At 46.6% G+C, this 17,664-nt stretch overlaps 1 protein-coding gene across 1 annotated transcript in view; it reads left to right on the forward strand.

Moving 5' to 3' along the window:
• LOC103252364 (protein unc-79 homolog) overlaps positions 1-16,822 on the forward strand; it is a 55,067-nt gene extending 38,245 nt beyond the window's left edge. Inside the window, exons 12-14 of the mRNA XM_008050991.1 lie at positions 1,926-2,003; positions 13,513-13,554; positions 15,657-16,822. Of these exons, the coding sequence (XP_008049182.1) occupies positions 1,926-2,003; positions 13,513-13,554; positions 15,657-15,857 (321 nt within the window). The 3' untranslated portion in view covers positions 15,858-16,822. The remainder of the gene's footprint in view (positions 1-1,925; positions 2,004-13,512; positions 13,555-15,656) is intronic.
• The last annotated feature ends 842 nt before the right edge of the window (positions 16,823-17,664 follow it).

The following is a 17,664-nucleotide window of genomic DNA, read 5'->3' on the forward strand; positions in this document are numbered from 1 at the left end:
GGGAGCGGCCACCGCACTCCAATCTGGGCGACAGAGTGAGACTCCAACTCAAAAAAAAAGCAGACAATAATTGTACAGCATACTGACTACAGTTAATAACTGCATAGGGTATACTTGAAAATTGTTAGGAGTAGATTTTAAATGTTCTCACTGCAAAAAATGAGTATATAAGGTCATGCGAGTTTTCATTAGCTTGATTCAGCCATTCCACAATGCACACATCTATCAAAAATCACGTCGTATATCGTAAATACAAGAAAATCCCCACACAAGTAAATTTAGTAAAAAACATTTTTGTTTTTCTGCCTTACAACAAGTGAATTTTGTATGAAATTTCTACCTTTAAGGGTTGTTTCAGTACCATAAAATCAGAAGGTTAAGAGGGAGATTCATAGTATTATATTTTTTGATTCCAGAACAATCTGGAACACCCTCAGCCAATCAGGCCACCTATTTGTGGTGGTTTAAGAGCATGCTGGCCCAGGTGTTCCTTCTGTTCACGGCTCAGGGCCTGGAGAGAGCCTCGCCTCTTTGAGTTGCCTTGTGAGGTCCTGAGCGTCCTGGTCTTCAGATCAGTTCCATCTAAGACCACTAGCTTGTTAGGAGCGGGGCTGCTCCAGACCTCCCTGGGAACGATGTGGGTTAGCCCGGGCCCACTGACCCAGCGTGGATGGTTCCTCCTGGAGTCGAGGTTGGAGCTGTGGCAGGATTGCACAGCAAGTCCTCTGGGGCTGTTGGCTCTGTTGGCTCAGGACTCTCAGCCAGGAAGCCTGCAGCCAGCATCTCCGTTGCAGGGCCACCATCTGCACGCTCTTGTTTGAGGAGCGTGGGACCTGGAAGAACAGCAGAATGGTGACTCCAGTGAGCCCAGAAACCCAGCACAGCCCTGCCCACAGCAGGCATTCGGGAAATGGTTTTCTAACTGACTGAGGACGAGCCTAAAGCATATTTTCTTTTGGCGCCGATTGGAAAGGGGATTATAGCTTCCTTAGTGAAGCACTTTCTTTTCTTTAGAGCAGATGTCATGTGGCCATTCTGTATGGAGAGAGATCATTCAGTTCAATTTAAAGGACATTTATGTGAAAATTTTTTAGGGTTTGCAAATAGTTCTGATTGCTGAGGAAATCATTACGTTTATTGGATCACAAATTCCAGGACTAAAGAGCAACTTGGAGATCAAGCGCTCTGTTCTGTTATCTTGCAGACAGTGAAACTGGGGCCTTAAGCTTAAGCTAGCAGTTGCACTTTCCTGCTATCATTAACTTTTTCTACCAATAATACCACTCCTCCAAATCACTTTTGATAGTCAACTGGTACAAGTGACCTTGTTCCAAATGAGTTTGAATCAATTTTATTCTGAAAATTTTGTTAAGCCACATATGTCAGTCTGGCGAAATCCCCTTGGAGTGATTAAAACCCAGCCTTAGGGATTTCTGATGAGGGGTAACACCTCTGCCATCTTTTGAATGGTCAGAAACATGGCTGCCTCGTTCCATAGAGACAAAGCCTCAGAGGCAGATCTGCAGTCGGGTAAGCAGCCATTCCTGATGGTGAAACTGTGGAGAAAGAGTCAAGGGAGAGGAAGTGTCCTGTGCCCGCGAGATTGGTCGTTAGAAGTGAAGGAGGCGGAGCCATTTATCCCCCCGGGCGAGTCACAGAGTGGCGCGCCCATCAGTGAGGTCAGCACCGAGCTCCATCAGCAGCCCCGAATGGGATGAGGAAGAAATGGCTGTGACAAAACCTCTGGAGCTCGGTAAAACTGCATTTCGGGTTTAGAGTGTTAGAGGTAAATGAACACCATGCTCTGTGGCCATTAAGGAGAAAGAGCTCTGGGCACAGGACATCAGTCTTCCATGGCTACAAACTAGATTGCAAGGTTGCTCTTTCACTGTGAATGGACTTGACTTTCATGTTTGTTGTTTCAGATGGTAGAAATGGTGTGTCTCCATGTGATTAGTTTAATGGAGGCATTACAAGAATGCAATTCAACCATTTTTGTCAAGGTAGGAAAACCTTATGATTTTTATAGACCGTTTCTTACTGCCAAAGCAAATGTGGATTTACTTTGAATCAACTTTCTGAAGAGTAAACTAAAACTGATTTAGCTTTAACATTCAGAGTCGGGGCCAAAGGATTCGGGCTCCGATAACAACTCTTTACCAAATGGTTACTGTGTGGATTTTGTCTTTCTCTACCCCAGTGACCAGCTCTGCCCAGGCAAACTAGGTCAGACCACAGCTGCATGTGCCACAAGTAATTAAAATGCTACTGTGGGACTTTGATGTGAAGTGACCCCGCACCAATATAAATCCCTCGTCTTGCTAAAGATAGCCAGAAGACCAAGGCAAATGGTCGGTAGTAGCTTGACTTGGTATCTGGTGCTTTTCTCTAAGATAAATTAATTTGGTTTCAAATAATATTATTTTAAATCATTAGGCAGTATATGAAAGCAATTCAGCATCTGTCACTTGATTATGGGGACACCAAGAACAAGCTAGTTTGATTTAAAAAAGCAAAGTAGAGAACTTGGTTCCTCCCTCCCTTCCTGTTTTTCTTCTTCTTCCCGTCATCCCACCTCTCTGTCGTTTCCTCCCTTGTCTCACACCTCTTCCTTCCTGATCTTCACTTCTATATCCTGTTACCTTGGTCGCCATCACACCGCCACCCGTCATGCCATGCATCAGTGAGGCGCCTGAGGACATGACATGCCACTGCTTGGTTAGCTCCACTCTGCGGTAAAGGGCCCTTGTCATAGCAACTCGCTGGTTGCTGCAGAAAAGCAGCCCATTTTTAGGGAAAACTTGACTGTCACCAAAATAGTACAAGATCACCGACTCAAATGGGATAGTTAGATCTCATGTAGTTCTATAAAGCAGAAATCAACAATGAGAGAAACTTTATGTCTGACAGCTGGATGAACACGACTGATTTTATTTTTCACAGCTTTATTGAAGTATAATTTACATATGTAAATTGTGTATGTTTGAAATATGCAGTTTGATCAGTCTTGACTTATTCTGCACCCATTAAACCATCACCACAGTCAAGATCACGAAGACATCCATCACCTCCAGAAGTTTTCTCATGCCCATTTGCAGCCCTTCCAGCGCACCACAGCTTGCATCCGTCGCCCTGTGCCCGGACGACTGCTCCCTCGCTCTGGGTCACTGCAGGCTAATTTGCACTTTCCGTCGTTTCCTGTAAAATGCTTCCGCGCAGTTCATGCATTTTTCTGCCTTCTTTGGCTCGTGATAATTACGCTGGTATTGTCCCACATCGCTGCGTGTGTAAGTAGGCTGTTACTGCTTACGCCCGAGCAGTAGTCCACTCATCAGCTGATGGGCCTCTGGGATCTTGCCAGCGCGGGGCTCTTGCCAACAAAGCAGCTGCTCATACTCATGAACAAGCTTTTGTGTACACGTATGCTCTCATGTAGCTGGGATAAGTACCTAGGAGTGGAATGTCTGAGCCACATGGCCGACATTATTTGCCTTTGCAAGAAATTGGCAAGCTGTTTTCCAAAGCGCGCCCTGTTGACGTTCACACTAGCCAGACCTGAGCATTCTAGTTTCTTCACATCTTTGTCAGCACTTGGTATAGTCAGCCTCTAATACTAAGTATTCTAAGAGTTGTGTGCCGGCATATCATTGTGGTTCTGAATTGCATTTCCCTGTGTGCACTTGATGTTAAGCATCTTTTCATTGCATATTTGCTATTCATATATCTGCTGGGTTAAGTGTCTGTTAAAATGATTTGCCCACTTTTTATTGGGTTAGGTTTTTCCTTACTAATGCATTTTGAGATACAAGTTCTTTATCAGATATGTGATTTGCAAAGATTTTCCCCCCTGTGGCTTGTCATTTCATTGTCTTAGGAGTGTCTTGCAAAGGTCAGGAGTTCTTCACTTTGATGAAGTGCCGTCACAAAAGTTTTATTTTATGGATCATGCTATCGATGTATTTTTGAAAAAAATCTTTGCCTAATCCAAAAATCATAAATAATTTTCTTTTTATTCTTGGTGTTTTCATCTGGCTCATGTCAGTGATCCATTTTGAGCTCACTTCTGTATACGGTATGAGGCATGGATTGAGGTACAGATCTCCAGTTATAACAGCATCACTATTAAAAATATCATCCTTTCTCCACCAAATTGCCTTTTCACTGTTGTCAGAAATCAACCAACCATGTATGTGTGGTTCTATCTCTGGATTCTTGATTCTGCTCCATTGATCTCTTCATTGATCTTTACACCACACTGTCTAGATTACTCTAGCTTTAAAATGTGCCTTGACCTCAGGTAGCGTCAGTCTTCCAAATTGCTCATAGTTTTCAACGTTGTTTTAGCTATTTAGGCTCTTTGCATTTCTGGATACATTTTTTAATTGGTTTGCCGATCACTACAAAAAGATTGTTGGTAATTTTATTGGGATTGTCTAGAGTTCACAGATTAGTTTAAGGAGAGGTGAGATTGTAACAGTATTGAGTCTTCTGGTTCATAAATACAGTAGACCTCTCCATTTATTTATGTCTTTATAAACTTTTCTTTTATATAAAGCAATATTTTATAGCTTTTCACATTCAAATCTAGATATTTTTATCAAATTTATCCACAAGTGATCATATTTTTGTGCTATTCTAAATGGTATGATTTTTTGCATTTAAATTTCTGATTATTCATTGCTGATTTTTTGGAATACTTTATTTATTTATTTTTTTGAGTTGGAGTCTCACTCTGTCAGTCAGACTGGAGTGCAGTGGCCGCTCCCAGCCACCGCAGCCTCGACCCTCTGGGCTCTAGCGATCCTTCCAACTCAGCCTTCCAAGTAGCTGGAACTACAGGCGCGTGTATGATTTATTGTAGAGATGAGGTCTCGCCAAGTTGCCCAGGCGGGTCTCAAAACCGTGGTCTCAGGCAATCCACTCACCTCAGCCTCCCAAAGCACTGGAATTACAGGCTGAGCCACTGAGCCCGGCTAATGATTTTTTGGAATACAACTGGATTTTGTATTAGTCTTCTACTTTGCGACCTGTTAAACTAATTTATTATGCATAGTAACCTTTTTTGTAGATTTTGTCAGATTTCATATACAGATAATTATGTCATGTACAAATAAGGGATTTTTAATCTCTTCCTTTTCAGTTGGTGTGCCCTTTATTTCTTTTTTTGTTTGTTTCATGGCTCTTTATAGAACCTCCAGTACCAGTTGGATAGAAGCAAAGACATATCCTTGCCTCTATAAGCTGCCTTACTACTAATCCTAGGAAAAAGCTCTCAGTTCTTCATTATAATACTGTTAGCTGTTAGTCTTTCATAGATAATTTTTATCAGATTGAAGTTTTCTTCTATTCCTTGTCTGCTAAGAATTTTTGTCAGGAATGGTCACTGAATATGTCAAATGCTTTTTCTACACCCATTGAAATTGGTCATATGACTTTTTTTTTTTTTTGCTGTAAATATGGTGAGTTTCACTGATTGATTTTTGAATGTTAAACTACTGTTATTCATGATATAAACCATACTTGGCCATAGTATATTATCCTTTTTACATCTTGATGAATTCAATTTGCTAGCTTGTTAAAATAATTTTTTAATCAATGTTTAGGAGAGATATTGGACGATAATATTTTTTTCTTGTGATGACTTTATTTAATTTTGGTATCAGGGCAATGATGGCCTCTGCTTCCTAAAAAAGTTTATATAGAATTGGTATTATTACACCCTTAAATTTTTAGTAGAATTTGCCAGTGGAGCCACCTGGGTTTAGAATTTTCTTTGCTGAAGGGTTTTAAACTGCAGATTAAAATTTTAAACTACATAGAGGGCTACTCAAGTCATCTGTTTATTTTTCAGTGCACTTTGGTAGTGTATGTCTTTCAAGGATTTTGTTCATTTCATCAACTTAGTCAATTTTATTGGCATGAGGTTGTACATAATATGCCCTTGATATACTTTTAATATTTGTCGAATCAGTAGGCAATTAATAGTTATGTTACCTCTTCATTCCTGATATTAGTGATTTGTTTACTTCTCTATTTTTTGTCTCATCTGCTTGGATAGAGGTTTGTCGATTTTAGTGAGCTTTTAGTTAAGAAAAAAAATCTAGCTTCTTGGTTTTCATTGATTTTCCTTTTTGTTTTTCTTTTCTGTTTCATTGATTTCTGCTCTTTATTTTCTTGCTTCTGATGACTTTAGATTTAATCTGCTTTTCTGTTTTCTAGTTTCTTTAAATTGAAGTGGAGCTAATTTATTTGAGACTTTTCTGCTTTCTAACAGAAGTGATTAGTGCTATAAATTTTCCTCTCTGCATTGGTTTAGCTGCATCTCACAATTTGGAATGTTGTGTTCTCATTTTCATTTGCTTTAAAATACTTTCTATCTTTCTTTTTTGATTTCTTTCTAGCATTGATAATTTAGAAATCTTTTGTTTTGCTTCCATATATTTGGGGATTTTCAGAAGTCTTTCTATGAACATACTTGTAATTTCATTGTGGTCATAGAATATACTTCATATAATTTGAAATATCTTACTAAATACTTTGTGGGCACCAGAAAAGAATTTGTCTTCTGTTGTTGTTGCTTGGAGTTTTCTATGCAAGTTAGTTCAAACTTGCTGATAATGTTGTTCAAGTCTTCTATAGCCTTTTTGTTTCTGTTCACATATCCTATCAATTATAGGAAAAAGTTACTGAAATATATCTATAATTGTGGATTTGTTTTTGCTTAATGTATTATGAAGCTTTATTAGGTATATAAATGTTTTGAGTCATTATATTTTCTTAATTAATTAAAATTATGAGATACCTCTCTTCATTCTTTGGTAATAGTCTTTGCTCTGAATACTGCTTGGTCTGACATTAATAAAAGCAGTTCAGCTTTCTTTTGACTAGTGTTAGATGGTAGATCTTTTTATGTCCTTCTCCTTCTATTTTACCTGTGTCTTTGTATTTAAGATGTATTTCTCACAGGCAGCATACAGTTGAATGCTTCCTAAAGAATCCAGTCTGACAGTCTCTTTCTTTTGATGGGGTTTTAAATGTGTTTTATGATATTTGGGGGTTTAAATCTTGCTGTTTGTTTTCTATAGTTCACATCTGTTCTTTGTCCCATTCTCTTTTTGTTCCTCCTTTTGGATTCATTGGGGTTTTCGTAATTAAGTTTTGGGCATAATTTTCTCTGCTTCATTTAGTTAAGATAAATTAAGATGGAAATTGAGGCCATCAACGCATCGGATACTCAGTGCTTTGGATTTCCTCTTAAATATTGCTTTAGCTGCTGCCCCTCAAATCTTGATATGTTCTTGCTTCCATTCCGTTCGCAATTCTGATTTCCAGTTTTGTTTCTCCTGTGGCCCGAGGTGATTCGGAAGTGTGCTTTTGTCTTACTAGTTACATGTCTCCTGTTGTTGTTTGGGTGGCTGCTTTACAGTGTGCGTTTTCTACTTACCACCGTCTGCCTTCAACGAACACTGTGACACTTCATGGATTATGCAAGAACTGTACAATAGTCTGCTTTCATTTCCTGCCTCCTGCTTTGCACTGTTTCTGTCATGCATTTTATTTACTTCTATGTATGTCATGTTATAAATCGTACGTTGTCATCATCTTTTATTTGAACAGTTGATTATCTCTTAAAGAGATTTTGAGCAAGTTTCATATTCGTTGGTATTTGCAACTATCGCCATGATTATCTTTGCCATTTTCAGTGCTCTTCCTTCATTTCTATAGATCTAAACGCCCGTCTTTTACCTTTCCTTCTGCCCAAAGGACTTTTTATTTTTCTTGTGCAGGTCTGCTTGTGGTTAATTCTTTAGATTTTGGATGTCCCAAAAGGTCTTTATTTTGCTTTCATTTATGAAGGATAATTTTACTGGGGTTGAATTCTAGTTTGACAGTTTTTTGGTTTGGGTTTGGGATTTTTCCCCCCGGTACTTTAAGACGTTGCTCCTCCACTGTCTTTGGCTTTTATTCTTCCCAACAAGAAATCTGTGTCATACTCATCTTTTGTCATCTGTATATAATATGCCTTTTTCTGTGGCTGCTTTGAAGATTTGTCTTTGCCTGTGTTGTTAAGCAGTTTGGTGATGATACATGACGTTGTAGTTTTCTTCGTGCTTCTTGGGCTAGGGTTTGGTGAGCTTCTTGCATTTTGGGATTTATAGTTTTCATTAGATTTGGAACAGTATCAGCTACTGTTTTTTCATATATTATCTTTAGTGCCTGTATTTCACATACTCAGTCTTTCTTCTGCCTTCTTGACAATGTTGAATATAGTTATAACTGTTTTAATATTCTTGTCTACTGATTCTGTTATCTATGTCATTTTTGTTCTTTTTCCTATTTATTGTTTTTTCCTCCTCACTGATGAGTCACATTTTTCTGTTTTTTTGCAAGCCTTGTAATTTTTTATTGGAATCTTGACATTGTGAATTTGACTTTCTTGATTAATAAGTATTTTTGTATCCACGTATATTTCTTTGTTTTTCCTTCTTGAGTTGAAGTGTCACTCTGTTGCCCAGTCTAGAGTGCAGTGGCATATTCACGGCCACCACAGCCTCGACCTCCTGGGCTCAGGCAATCCTTCCACCTCTGCTTTCCAAGTAGCTGGAACTGCAGGTGCACTACCACACCCAACTAATTTTTTGATTTATTGTAGAGATGAGGTCTCTCCAAGTTGCCCAGGTGGGTCTCCAACCCGCAGGCTCAGGCCATCCACTCACCTCGGCCTCCCAAAATGCTGGGATGACAGGCTTGAGCCACGGCACCCAGCCACACATAAATATTCTTGAGTTGTATTCTGTGTTACATTACTCACAAATATTTTTATCCTTTTGAGGCCAGTTACGTTAAAGCGCAGTTAGGTGGGATCAGAGCAGCCCTGTCCTAGGGCCAGTGCCTCTTGACTACTACTGACATGCCGCTATTCTTATGGGTGCTCCCCTGATGTTCCAGAATTACAAGATCTTCCCACTCCACCTAGTAGTTGAAAACCACTCTTGTCCCTGCGGAATCACCAGGGTTTTTCTTCTAATGTTTTTGTGATGTTTTTCCTTTGGTGTTGGGTAGATCTTTCTGTTCTGTTTTCTTTTGTTTTTAACCTGAGGTGCTGGTGTGCTGGCCAGTATTCAGCTGAGGACCCCTGGGGAATCCCTTGGAGATCGGCAGCCTTGTCCCTCCCTCTCCCCTCCCTCTCTCTTCTCCCTCCCCCCTCCTCCTTTCTCTTTCTCCTGTCTTCCTCCCTCCCTCTCTCTCTTTTCTAGAACTCCACCTTGCAAATTCTAGCTCTTCCTAGGCCTCTCTGGGATCCTAACTGTGTCTCCTCAGCCCAGGAATCCTGCCAGGCTTCCCCGGGTTCTCCTCCCTGTGCTGAAAACTCTCTCACAGGGAGATTGAATAACTGCAGGGCTCTCCTGGTTTGTTTTCTCTCCCTTGGGGATTCCTGCCCTGCATTGCTTGATGCTCAGCATCTGAAAACCTCTGTCCTCTCTCCTTCTCTCTCTCTCTCTCTCTCTCTCCTCTCCTCCTCTCTCCCCTCCCCTCCCCTCTCCCTATTTGCTTCAGTAGTTTGTGTGGATTTTCAGTTGCTCCAGGCAGGAGGCCAAATGTGACCTTTGTTACTCCATCTTGGCTGAAAGAGAAAGTTTCTCCACCAGCTTCACGTTTCAGGGCAGGAAAAGCAGGAGTGAGGTGAACACAGGCCAGCCAGGCAGGAAGTCTTCCATTTATTCTGTAACATAAACCGAGATAAGAGGAAAGGCGTTGTAAGGTCGGAGGTACCGGAGGGCGGGGTGGGCCTCGCCTCAACAAGATGGCTCCAACCCAGACCAGGAGAACAATGGGCGAAAGTGAGCCAGCAAAAAAAATGAGTGACCGGAACTAAGACTCCAGCCACAAAGCCAGCCAGTACCTATTACAGCGACTCTAGCAACCCTGTTCAGCCAGTCGCCAGCAGACGTGACAGCTGTCCCAACCAGTGATTGCTCTCCCCAACCCCCTCACAGCTTTCTCAGCGTGCCCTTTATAAACCCGTCGCCCATCTTGCTGGGCGTGACTTCTCCGGCCCACAGCTACATGGGCCGGTGAACTTCGCCCGGGATTGCGCTAATAAATTTTTCTTGGCTCCTTTGTTGCCGTTTCGCCTGGTCTGGTTTCATTTACCTTACAGGTGTCCCTTTTATTTTGGCAAAAAACAGCCTATTTTTTAAAAATGTTCTTTAGTTTTCCATATATCGTTCCTGGAGTGGCGGGAGGGAAAAAAACACAATCAAGTTTACACCATCAAAGCATCTCACTGCCCAAAGTCAGCTCCATCTGATTCTTGCTGGGAGCTTGTAGGAGCCACTAGCATAGAGAACTAAGAGGAAGGCACTCAGTAAGTCAAGGTAGCTCTCCTGAAATGGGAAGACTGCTGGCTGGCACACCGGCGTCAGCGCTGATGAGCCTTAACCTGGTGCCTCCAGCCAGGCGACGCCTCAGCTGCGAGCCTGAAGGTCCCCTGCAGGTGTGTTTTAGGATTACGTGCTCATGGGTTGCATCAGTGGGGGAGTGACGGAAACCCTTGTGGCAGCATCTCCGTTCCCCTTGCTGGCCCCACACAGGCCCTCAGCCCCAGTGACAGCCCCGGGAGAGGTGCCCGCCCCGGCCAGAGCGCCCGGTGCTCCCTGGCCCCTGTCCTTCCTGAGTCCCCCGAAATTCTTTTCAGGAGGTTGGTTTGCATATTTGCCAAAACGTCAAGAGGCACACGGGCCCACTTCTGTGTAAAATGGTCAACAAAGTCTGTAGACATTAGGATCCCGACATACACACACACACACACACACACACACACACACACACACACACACAGAGCTCACTTATTTGCTGTATGCACATTGTAGGGGAGAGCAGTTAGACTGGTGGCTTAGTTCTTCCCCTTCAGAATGTCTAGACAAACCTGTCCTAGGAAGGGCCAGAGAGCACAGCTTTATCTGGCACTGACCTTGTGATGCCACGGTTTTGCTGTGAGGGCTGGGGGCTGGGGAGGCCTGGAGAGGTGGCGTTCTCTGATATGTTGAGTTTTAGTCGCATTACATCTCCTGGGACACCATTTCGAAACACAATATTTATATTAGGAAAAGAGTGTAAGCTGGCTGCAGCAGAAGCACTGGGTTTAGGAGTAAACCTCAGTGCAGGCCAAGTTAGCAAAAACACCAACAGAATGTTACAAGTAAACAACAGCCAGATGTCCTTCTGGGAAAAAACAGAGAGAGATGCACTTTATAACGTCGCCAAGGTTGGTTGGTTGTGTTTTGAGTCTGGGTCTCACTCTGCCACCCAGGCTGCAGTGCAGTGGCACGGTCACAGCTCACCACAGCCTCTGCCTCCTGGGTTCAGGTGATCCTTCTGTCTCAACCTCCCAAGTTGCTGGGACTACAGGTGCATAAAACTGTGCCCAGCAGGGTTTTTTTTGTTTGTTTGTTTGTTTACTTTTTGTAGAGGCGAGGTTTTGCTGTGTTGTCCAGGTTGGTCTTGAACTCTGGATTCAAGTGATCCTCCCACTTAAGCCTCCCAAAGTGCTGGGATTACAGGTTGAGTTTATTTTTAAGAAAATGTTGTGATGAATCCAATGAGACCAGCGGCCTGTGGCTGTGACTAGCCATGAACTACGAGGCCATTTATGCACTCTCCCCTACCCCAAAGGGCTCTCCTTTGGTTTTGCTCATTACATGACAGCCTCCAGTTTGCTGGAAGCCTCAGCCTCTTTGACTTTGTACCTTGCTCCAAAGAGCAAACTCACGTTCAGACCCTCACGGGGCAGAATCCCTCTCTGTCCCCAGAAGCTGGCCCTGCTCCTGCCTGGACCACTGAGGCCGCCTCCTCCCTGGGTCCCTGCCTCCGTTCTCCGTGTCCTTCCTCGCCCCAGTCTGCAGACTGCAGCCTCCGTGATCCTTCTGGAGCACAGTCTGCTCTTGGTGAGCAGAGTAGCCCTCTTCGGAAGGGGGACTGGGTGGAGGACACAGTCAAATCCCCTGATTCGGTGTGGAGGGTCCCTGTGGGCTTTGGCCTCCGCCCCTGGGACTGTGTCCCTGACGCGCTCCCAAGAACGCCCCCTTGAGCGCCCTGTGGCCCCGAACCCTCGCTCTCTGCACACCCGCCCCCAGCTGCGCGCTCCTGGCTCCTTCTTCTGGAGTGCCATGTTCGTTTCCCTGCGATTGCCGGTCCAGGTGCGACCGTCTGGGGCTTAAGCCCCAGACATGGGGTCTCCTGGGGCCCTGGAGGCTAGCCGTCTGAGACCAAGGTGTGGGCAGGGCTCACTTCTCTTGAGCGACTGGAGAGAGAAGCTGCCTGGCCCACTCTCCCGGCGTCTGGGGGTCACTGCCGTCTGGAGCCTCCCTTGGCTTGTGGCCCTCCGCCTTGAGTCCCCTGGCACTGCGTGGTGTGTGTGCGTGTCCAGACGCCCCTTTTGGCGGGATGCTGCTCGTGCTGGAGGAGGGGCTCCCCCGTCCCCACGTGACCCCTCTCAGCTGTGCTGCCACAGCCCCATCTCCAGATGAGACCACATCCCCGGGCAGTGTGGTTCGGGCTCCTTCAGACTTGGAGGGACACAGTTCGATCCCCGACGGCCCTCCGTCGTGGCTGGAGTGGAGGTGGAGGGTACGCAGGGACGATACGGTCCGCACTCGCACAGCCAAGACCCGAGAAGTCCCGAAGTAAAGAACCCAACGTTCCAGCTGTTCCATTTCACGCTGTTCCTTGCCCTCCTCCCCCGCGTAAAATCTCGCCACGCTGGAGTTCTGTGGCACATACTTTGGGAAAGGCCGCGTGCCGCCTCCGACTTGGGGGTCAGCGAGGCCCTGAGTAGTCACTTGTGTCCTAAAGGACCGAGGCATGGCCACGAGACCAGAGCAGAGAGGGAAACTGCTCCTGCGGGTCCGCGGGCAGGAGCCCTGTGTCCTCCGAGGAAGAGAGAGGTGGAAGGGGCGAGGGCCAGCTGGAGAGCTGAGAGGGATGGCCGCCTGCAGGGCTTGTGGCGGGCCCACGCTGCGAGCGCCTGTCTTGCCAGGGCCACCTTCCGATCCCAGCCAGGCCGCTCCAGGGGTCTCCTCTCCTTGAAGCACCCAGCCGCTGCCTGGAGATGCTTTCCTAACAACTACAGGCAGATAGAGCTGCCGTTCGACCCAGAGACTCGGTTCTAAAGATCCCGTGGAGAAAATGCTCTTCCAGGAAAGGGAGGATTTAATTAATTAAATACACATTTAATTGCCCGTGCGTGGAGGCTTTCAAGAGACACTCAGTCATCCACCCTCAAGTGTGTGTTTCAGGCACTCATGGGGCACTTATCTACCTCCAAATGCCACCAGCTCCGCGGGACTTGGCCTCGAAAGACGTTTTGCTGCTGGTGGGTGGCTCACAGCGGGGCCCGTGGCTGTGCGTGATGTGAGAGCGGCGCGGTGCGGCCTGTTTTCCTGTGCAGTAGTCAGAGCTTTGTGGGGGCGTGGAGGCAAGAATAACAAGGCTTCTTCTTTCTCCACACAGCTGATACCCATGTGGTTGCCAATGATTCAGTCAAACATCAAGGTAAGTCACCCCTGGGCTGACCGGAAGCTCCACGTGTTCATCAGAGCGTTCACGGGGGTGGATGCTCTGCTGGACGATGGAGAAGGTGAATTCCACCTGTGGCTGCCCTGGAGGGCAGACCACGTGGGCGACCCGTGGGCCGCGTAAGGGTCCTGCCACGGAGGGTGGTGGCAGAGTCGCCGCCCTGGGGCTCGTGGCTGGTGAGCGGGCGGAGGGCAGCATCATGGTTGGGTGCGCCTCGGTCCGCTGATGGCGAGAATGCAGGCCAAGGCCAGGCGGGGTGGGAGGCAAAGCAGGAGGACCGCTTGCGGCTGGAGCTGAAGACCAGCCTGGGCACCCTGGTGAGACCTGATCTCTGCAAAAATATGTAAAGACTAACTGGGTGTGACGGCGCACACCCATAGTCCCAGCTACCCCAGAGGCTGAGGCCGGACGGTCACTGAAGCCAGAAGTTCAAGGTTCCAGTGAGCTGTGATACCTCACCGCACTCCAGCCTGGGGCTAGAACAAGATCTTGTCTCTCTGAAAAAATAACAATAGAGGCCAGAAAGCTACCTTGTCTTTGGAGGATACCCAGGGACTCCAGGGCCGGCACATCCAGTGATATCTTCTGGTCACTGAGACTGGTTTGTTTATGAATGGAAGAATTCCACTGAGAAAAGATAACACCGGGCACAGTGGCTCGCGCCTATAATCCCAGCACTTTGGGAGGCAGAGGCGAGAGGATTACCTGAGTCCAGGGGCTTGAGACCAGCCTGGGCAACTTGGGGAGGCCTCGTCTCTACACTAAATCAAAAAATTAGCCAGGCATAGTGGCACACACGTATAGTTCCAGCTACTTGGAAGGCCAAAGCAGAAGGATTGTTTGAGCCCAGCAGGCAGAGACTGTGCCACTGCATTCCAGCCTGGGTGACAGAGACTCAACTCAAAAAAGAGAGAAAAGATATCATTGAGTGAATGACAGGACTGAGCTAGGAGGAACTTACCCCTCACGTGTGCGATATGAGGAAATGGAGGACCCAAAGAAGAGGGGCCCGGGCAGAACCCCACAGCCTGGGAGGGGAGACCCTGACCCAGCTTACTTCTCAGGCCCAGGCCCGCCTCGAGGGCCGCTTGTCTTCATGGGGCACACCTGCCCCACCACCAGGCATTGTAGTTCCTGGGGCTGGCGGGGAAACGGCAAAGCCAGCCACCTGCTTGAGCCAGAACCGTCCTGGCTGCGGCAGGAAGACGGTGGGGGACGGGGGAGATGGAAACTCTGCTGAATTTCTTCTCCACGTGGGAGAGGGAGTCTAGTGGGAGGAAGGGTGTGAACGCCAAGCACCCAGGCACCGGAAGAGAGCCACGAGAAAGAAGAGTCCTGATCTTGGCCGCAGGGCTGTTTGCAGCCCCCGGTGGCTTCAGCTGCAGGCCTCTCAGGGCTGAGTTTTCCTGTGAAAAGTGAGTTGTTTGTAGTCCCGCCCAGGCATTCCGGACTGCTATGTCCACCTCTCTCCCAGCTCTCTAGCAACCTGAGGCCAGTGCTGAGAGGAGGTCGACAGAACTTGCTGAGAAGCTCCGTTTTCACCCGGCCCTGAGAGGTCACACTGACGTGAGGTCGGGAGATCACAGTGGTCACTAGAGTGTCATCAGCGCCAGGCTCTGTTCTAAGCGTGGTGTTAGTTCGTTTGTCCTTACAAAAAAAGCCCCAAGTGTCGCTGTCCCGCCTGTACCTGAGAAAACACAAACACAAACCAAAAAATCTTGTTCCCGAGTTGCCCGTAGGGAGCCAGGATTTGAACCCAGGGAGCCTGACAGCAGAGCCTGGGCACTTCACCACCACACGGGCCCATGTGGCAGATGGCCCCTGGGTCAGCCCGGTGTCAACCAGGCGCTAGGGTGTCAGCATTCCGTCCCCGCTGCGATGGGCCCATCAGGACAGGCGTGTCCTTGTCCGATGGGCCAGGCTGGGCACCCCAGAACGGGGGAGGCCCGTGCCCTGAGTGCCGCCCGTCTGAGAGCCGGCCTCCCCCGGCCAGGCTGCCCGCGTGGCAGCAAGGGGGCTGGGCTCCTGGGACTGCCGGGAGGAGAGCACGGCATTAAACGTCTCACCTTCCTTGACAGCACTTGTCAGCCGGACTCCAGCTGCGCCTCCAAGCCATTCAGAACAACGTGAACCACCACAGCCTGAGGACGCTGCCGGGCTCGGGCCAGAGCAGTGCTGGCCTGGCGGCCCTGCGCAAGTGGCTGCAGTGCGCCCAGTTCAAGATGGCCCAGGTGGAGATCCAGTCCTCGGAGGCCGCCTCCCAGTTTTATCCTCTATGAGTGGACTCCTCGGCGCTCAGTGTCAGCACTCTGGTTCAGCAATAATGGGTTTGAAACAAGCAATTTGCTCCGAGCAGGTTGGGGAACATATTGGTACTGTAAATTCTCTTTCTAGTTTTAGTAAAAGACGTGCAGAGGCCGGAGAGGGCCGAAACAAAGCTTTCTTGCTACACATATTTCTGACGACTCCTTGGGCTATCTAAGTGTTTCCTTACATTATTTTTTAAAAACCAAATCATTTTTCTTTAACTAACTTCTATTTTTTTTAAGAAAAAAAAAATAGACTGGTGGGTACTCACAGAAAAGTTGTACAAGTCCCCCTGTTGCTATTTTTGATGATAGAGAATAAATAGGGTTTTTGAAACCTTTGTAGTGTTTTTTCTTAAAATCTACTCTTGGCAATGCAATAAACAAATCCGTCACCACAAGCCAGTGACACCTGACTGGAGCTTTTTGTCATTATCCTGGGAAAAGTGGCAGCTTGCAAGGAACATTACAAAGTGCACTTAGAAATTAGGTGGTTAAACTGTGCCAATTCTTTCCTTTGTTTTATAATATCGTTTTCCAAAACCGTCCAGTATATTTTATTATTTCTAAAACTAGTTTTTCAACTCATTAGTTCTAGGCTGTACTCTCTTGTAAGCTTTATGACAACCACTTTAGTTTTATGAATAATAAACTTTATTCTTTTGTTAATACTTGTATACAATTCAATTTAAAACTGCAGATTGCATTCTGGACCAGACAGATCTGTGCTGGCACAGAGCACTGCACCTGGAGTGACGTTTCGTAAGTGGAGTTTTGATAGCATAAGAGCACCAAGATTTAGAGCACCTATACCTAGCATTTGACTGTGCATTCCAAATGGAACCTTTCTCCTTTATCCCTGTAATGCACTGACTAGAAGAAGACTTACTACACATTCAAGCTGTATACTGACATGCTATTAAATGCACTTTTTATTATCTTTGTGAGCCTGGGGTTTTTTAAAATCAGTTTATGGAGCTAGACTTTAGTTACTGACAACCCTTTCTTCTAAACTTCTAACTTCCTTTGAAACTGCAGTTATGAAGAGGAACAGGCTTCCTTTCAGGTCATTTGCTGAGACGAGTACACAGTTGATTTGAGGTTCGTTCTCTGGGAAGGACTGGTGGTTTTTGTGAACGTTGGTGGTTCTTCCGGGAGGTCTGTACCTTCACACTTCTCAGGGCAAGACGAGTCCTCAGATGTTCCAATGCTTTGCTTGAGTTCTAGAAAGACAGAGGCAGAGTTGCACTCTTAGGAAACTTGCAGGGACCAGTCAGGCCCGGTATGAAGCGGACAGCAGCAAGCATTCTTGGTGTTTTGCGTGGAACTCTCTGGAAGGCCTTCCCCGGCCAGAGCCTTGGTTCCCGCCATGCTTGGCCATGCCTCTGAGGACACTTTGTCTTGTGTCAGGCCGAAGTCATACGTGTATTGATCTCATCTGTAGACTGACAGCTTTGAGGGTGTGTCCTGTCCCAGGGCTTTGGACAGTGTGTGTTTAATCAGTGTCTGTGAAGTGAATGAGTTCCATTAAGCAGCAGGTCTTTCTGGAGCGACCCTGGTCTCTGCGAGTGCTGCATTACGACTCTTTCTTTTCTGTGCGGGGCTCCTGGAGGGGCAGGCCCTTGCCGCCTCCCCGTGAGGGACCTCACCGACATCCCCATCCAGGCTCCGCCAGTCCTGAGCCCTCCCTGACCTGGCAGCTGGGGTCTTGGTGGCCTCAGCCTCCCGGCTGGCGAGGCCTAGTCATCCTCAGTGTCTTTTCCAGCCCCATCTCCTTAGT

The sequence above is a fragment of the Carlito syrichta genome, unplaced genomic scaffold, assembly GCF_000164805.1.
Source record: "Carlito syrichta isolate Samal-C Ts95f unplaced genomic scaffold, Tarsius_syrichta-2.0.1 Scaffold155395, whole genome shotgun sequence".
Classification (NCBI taxonomy): Eukaryota; Metazoa; Chordata; class Mammalia; order Primates; family Tarsiidae; genus Carlito; species Carlito syrichta.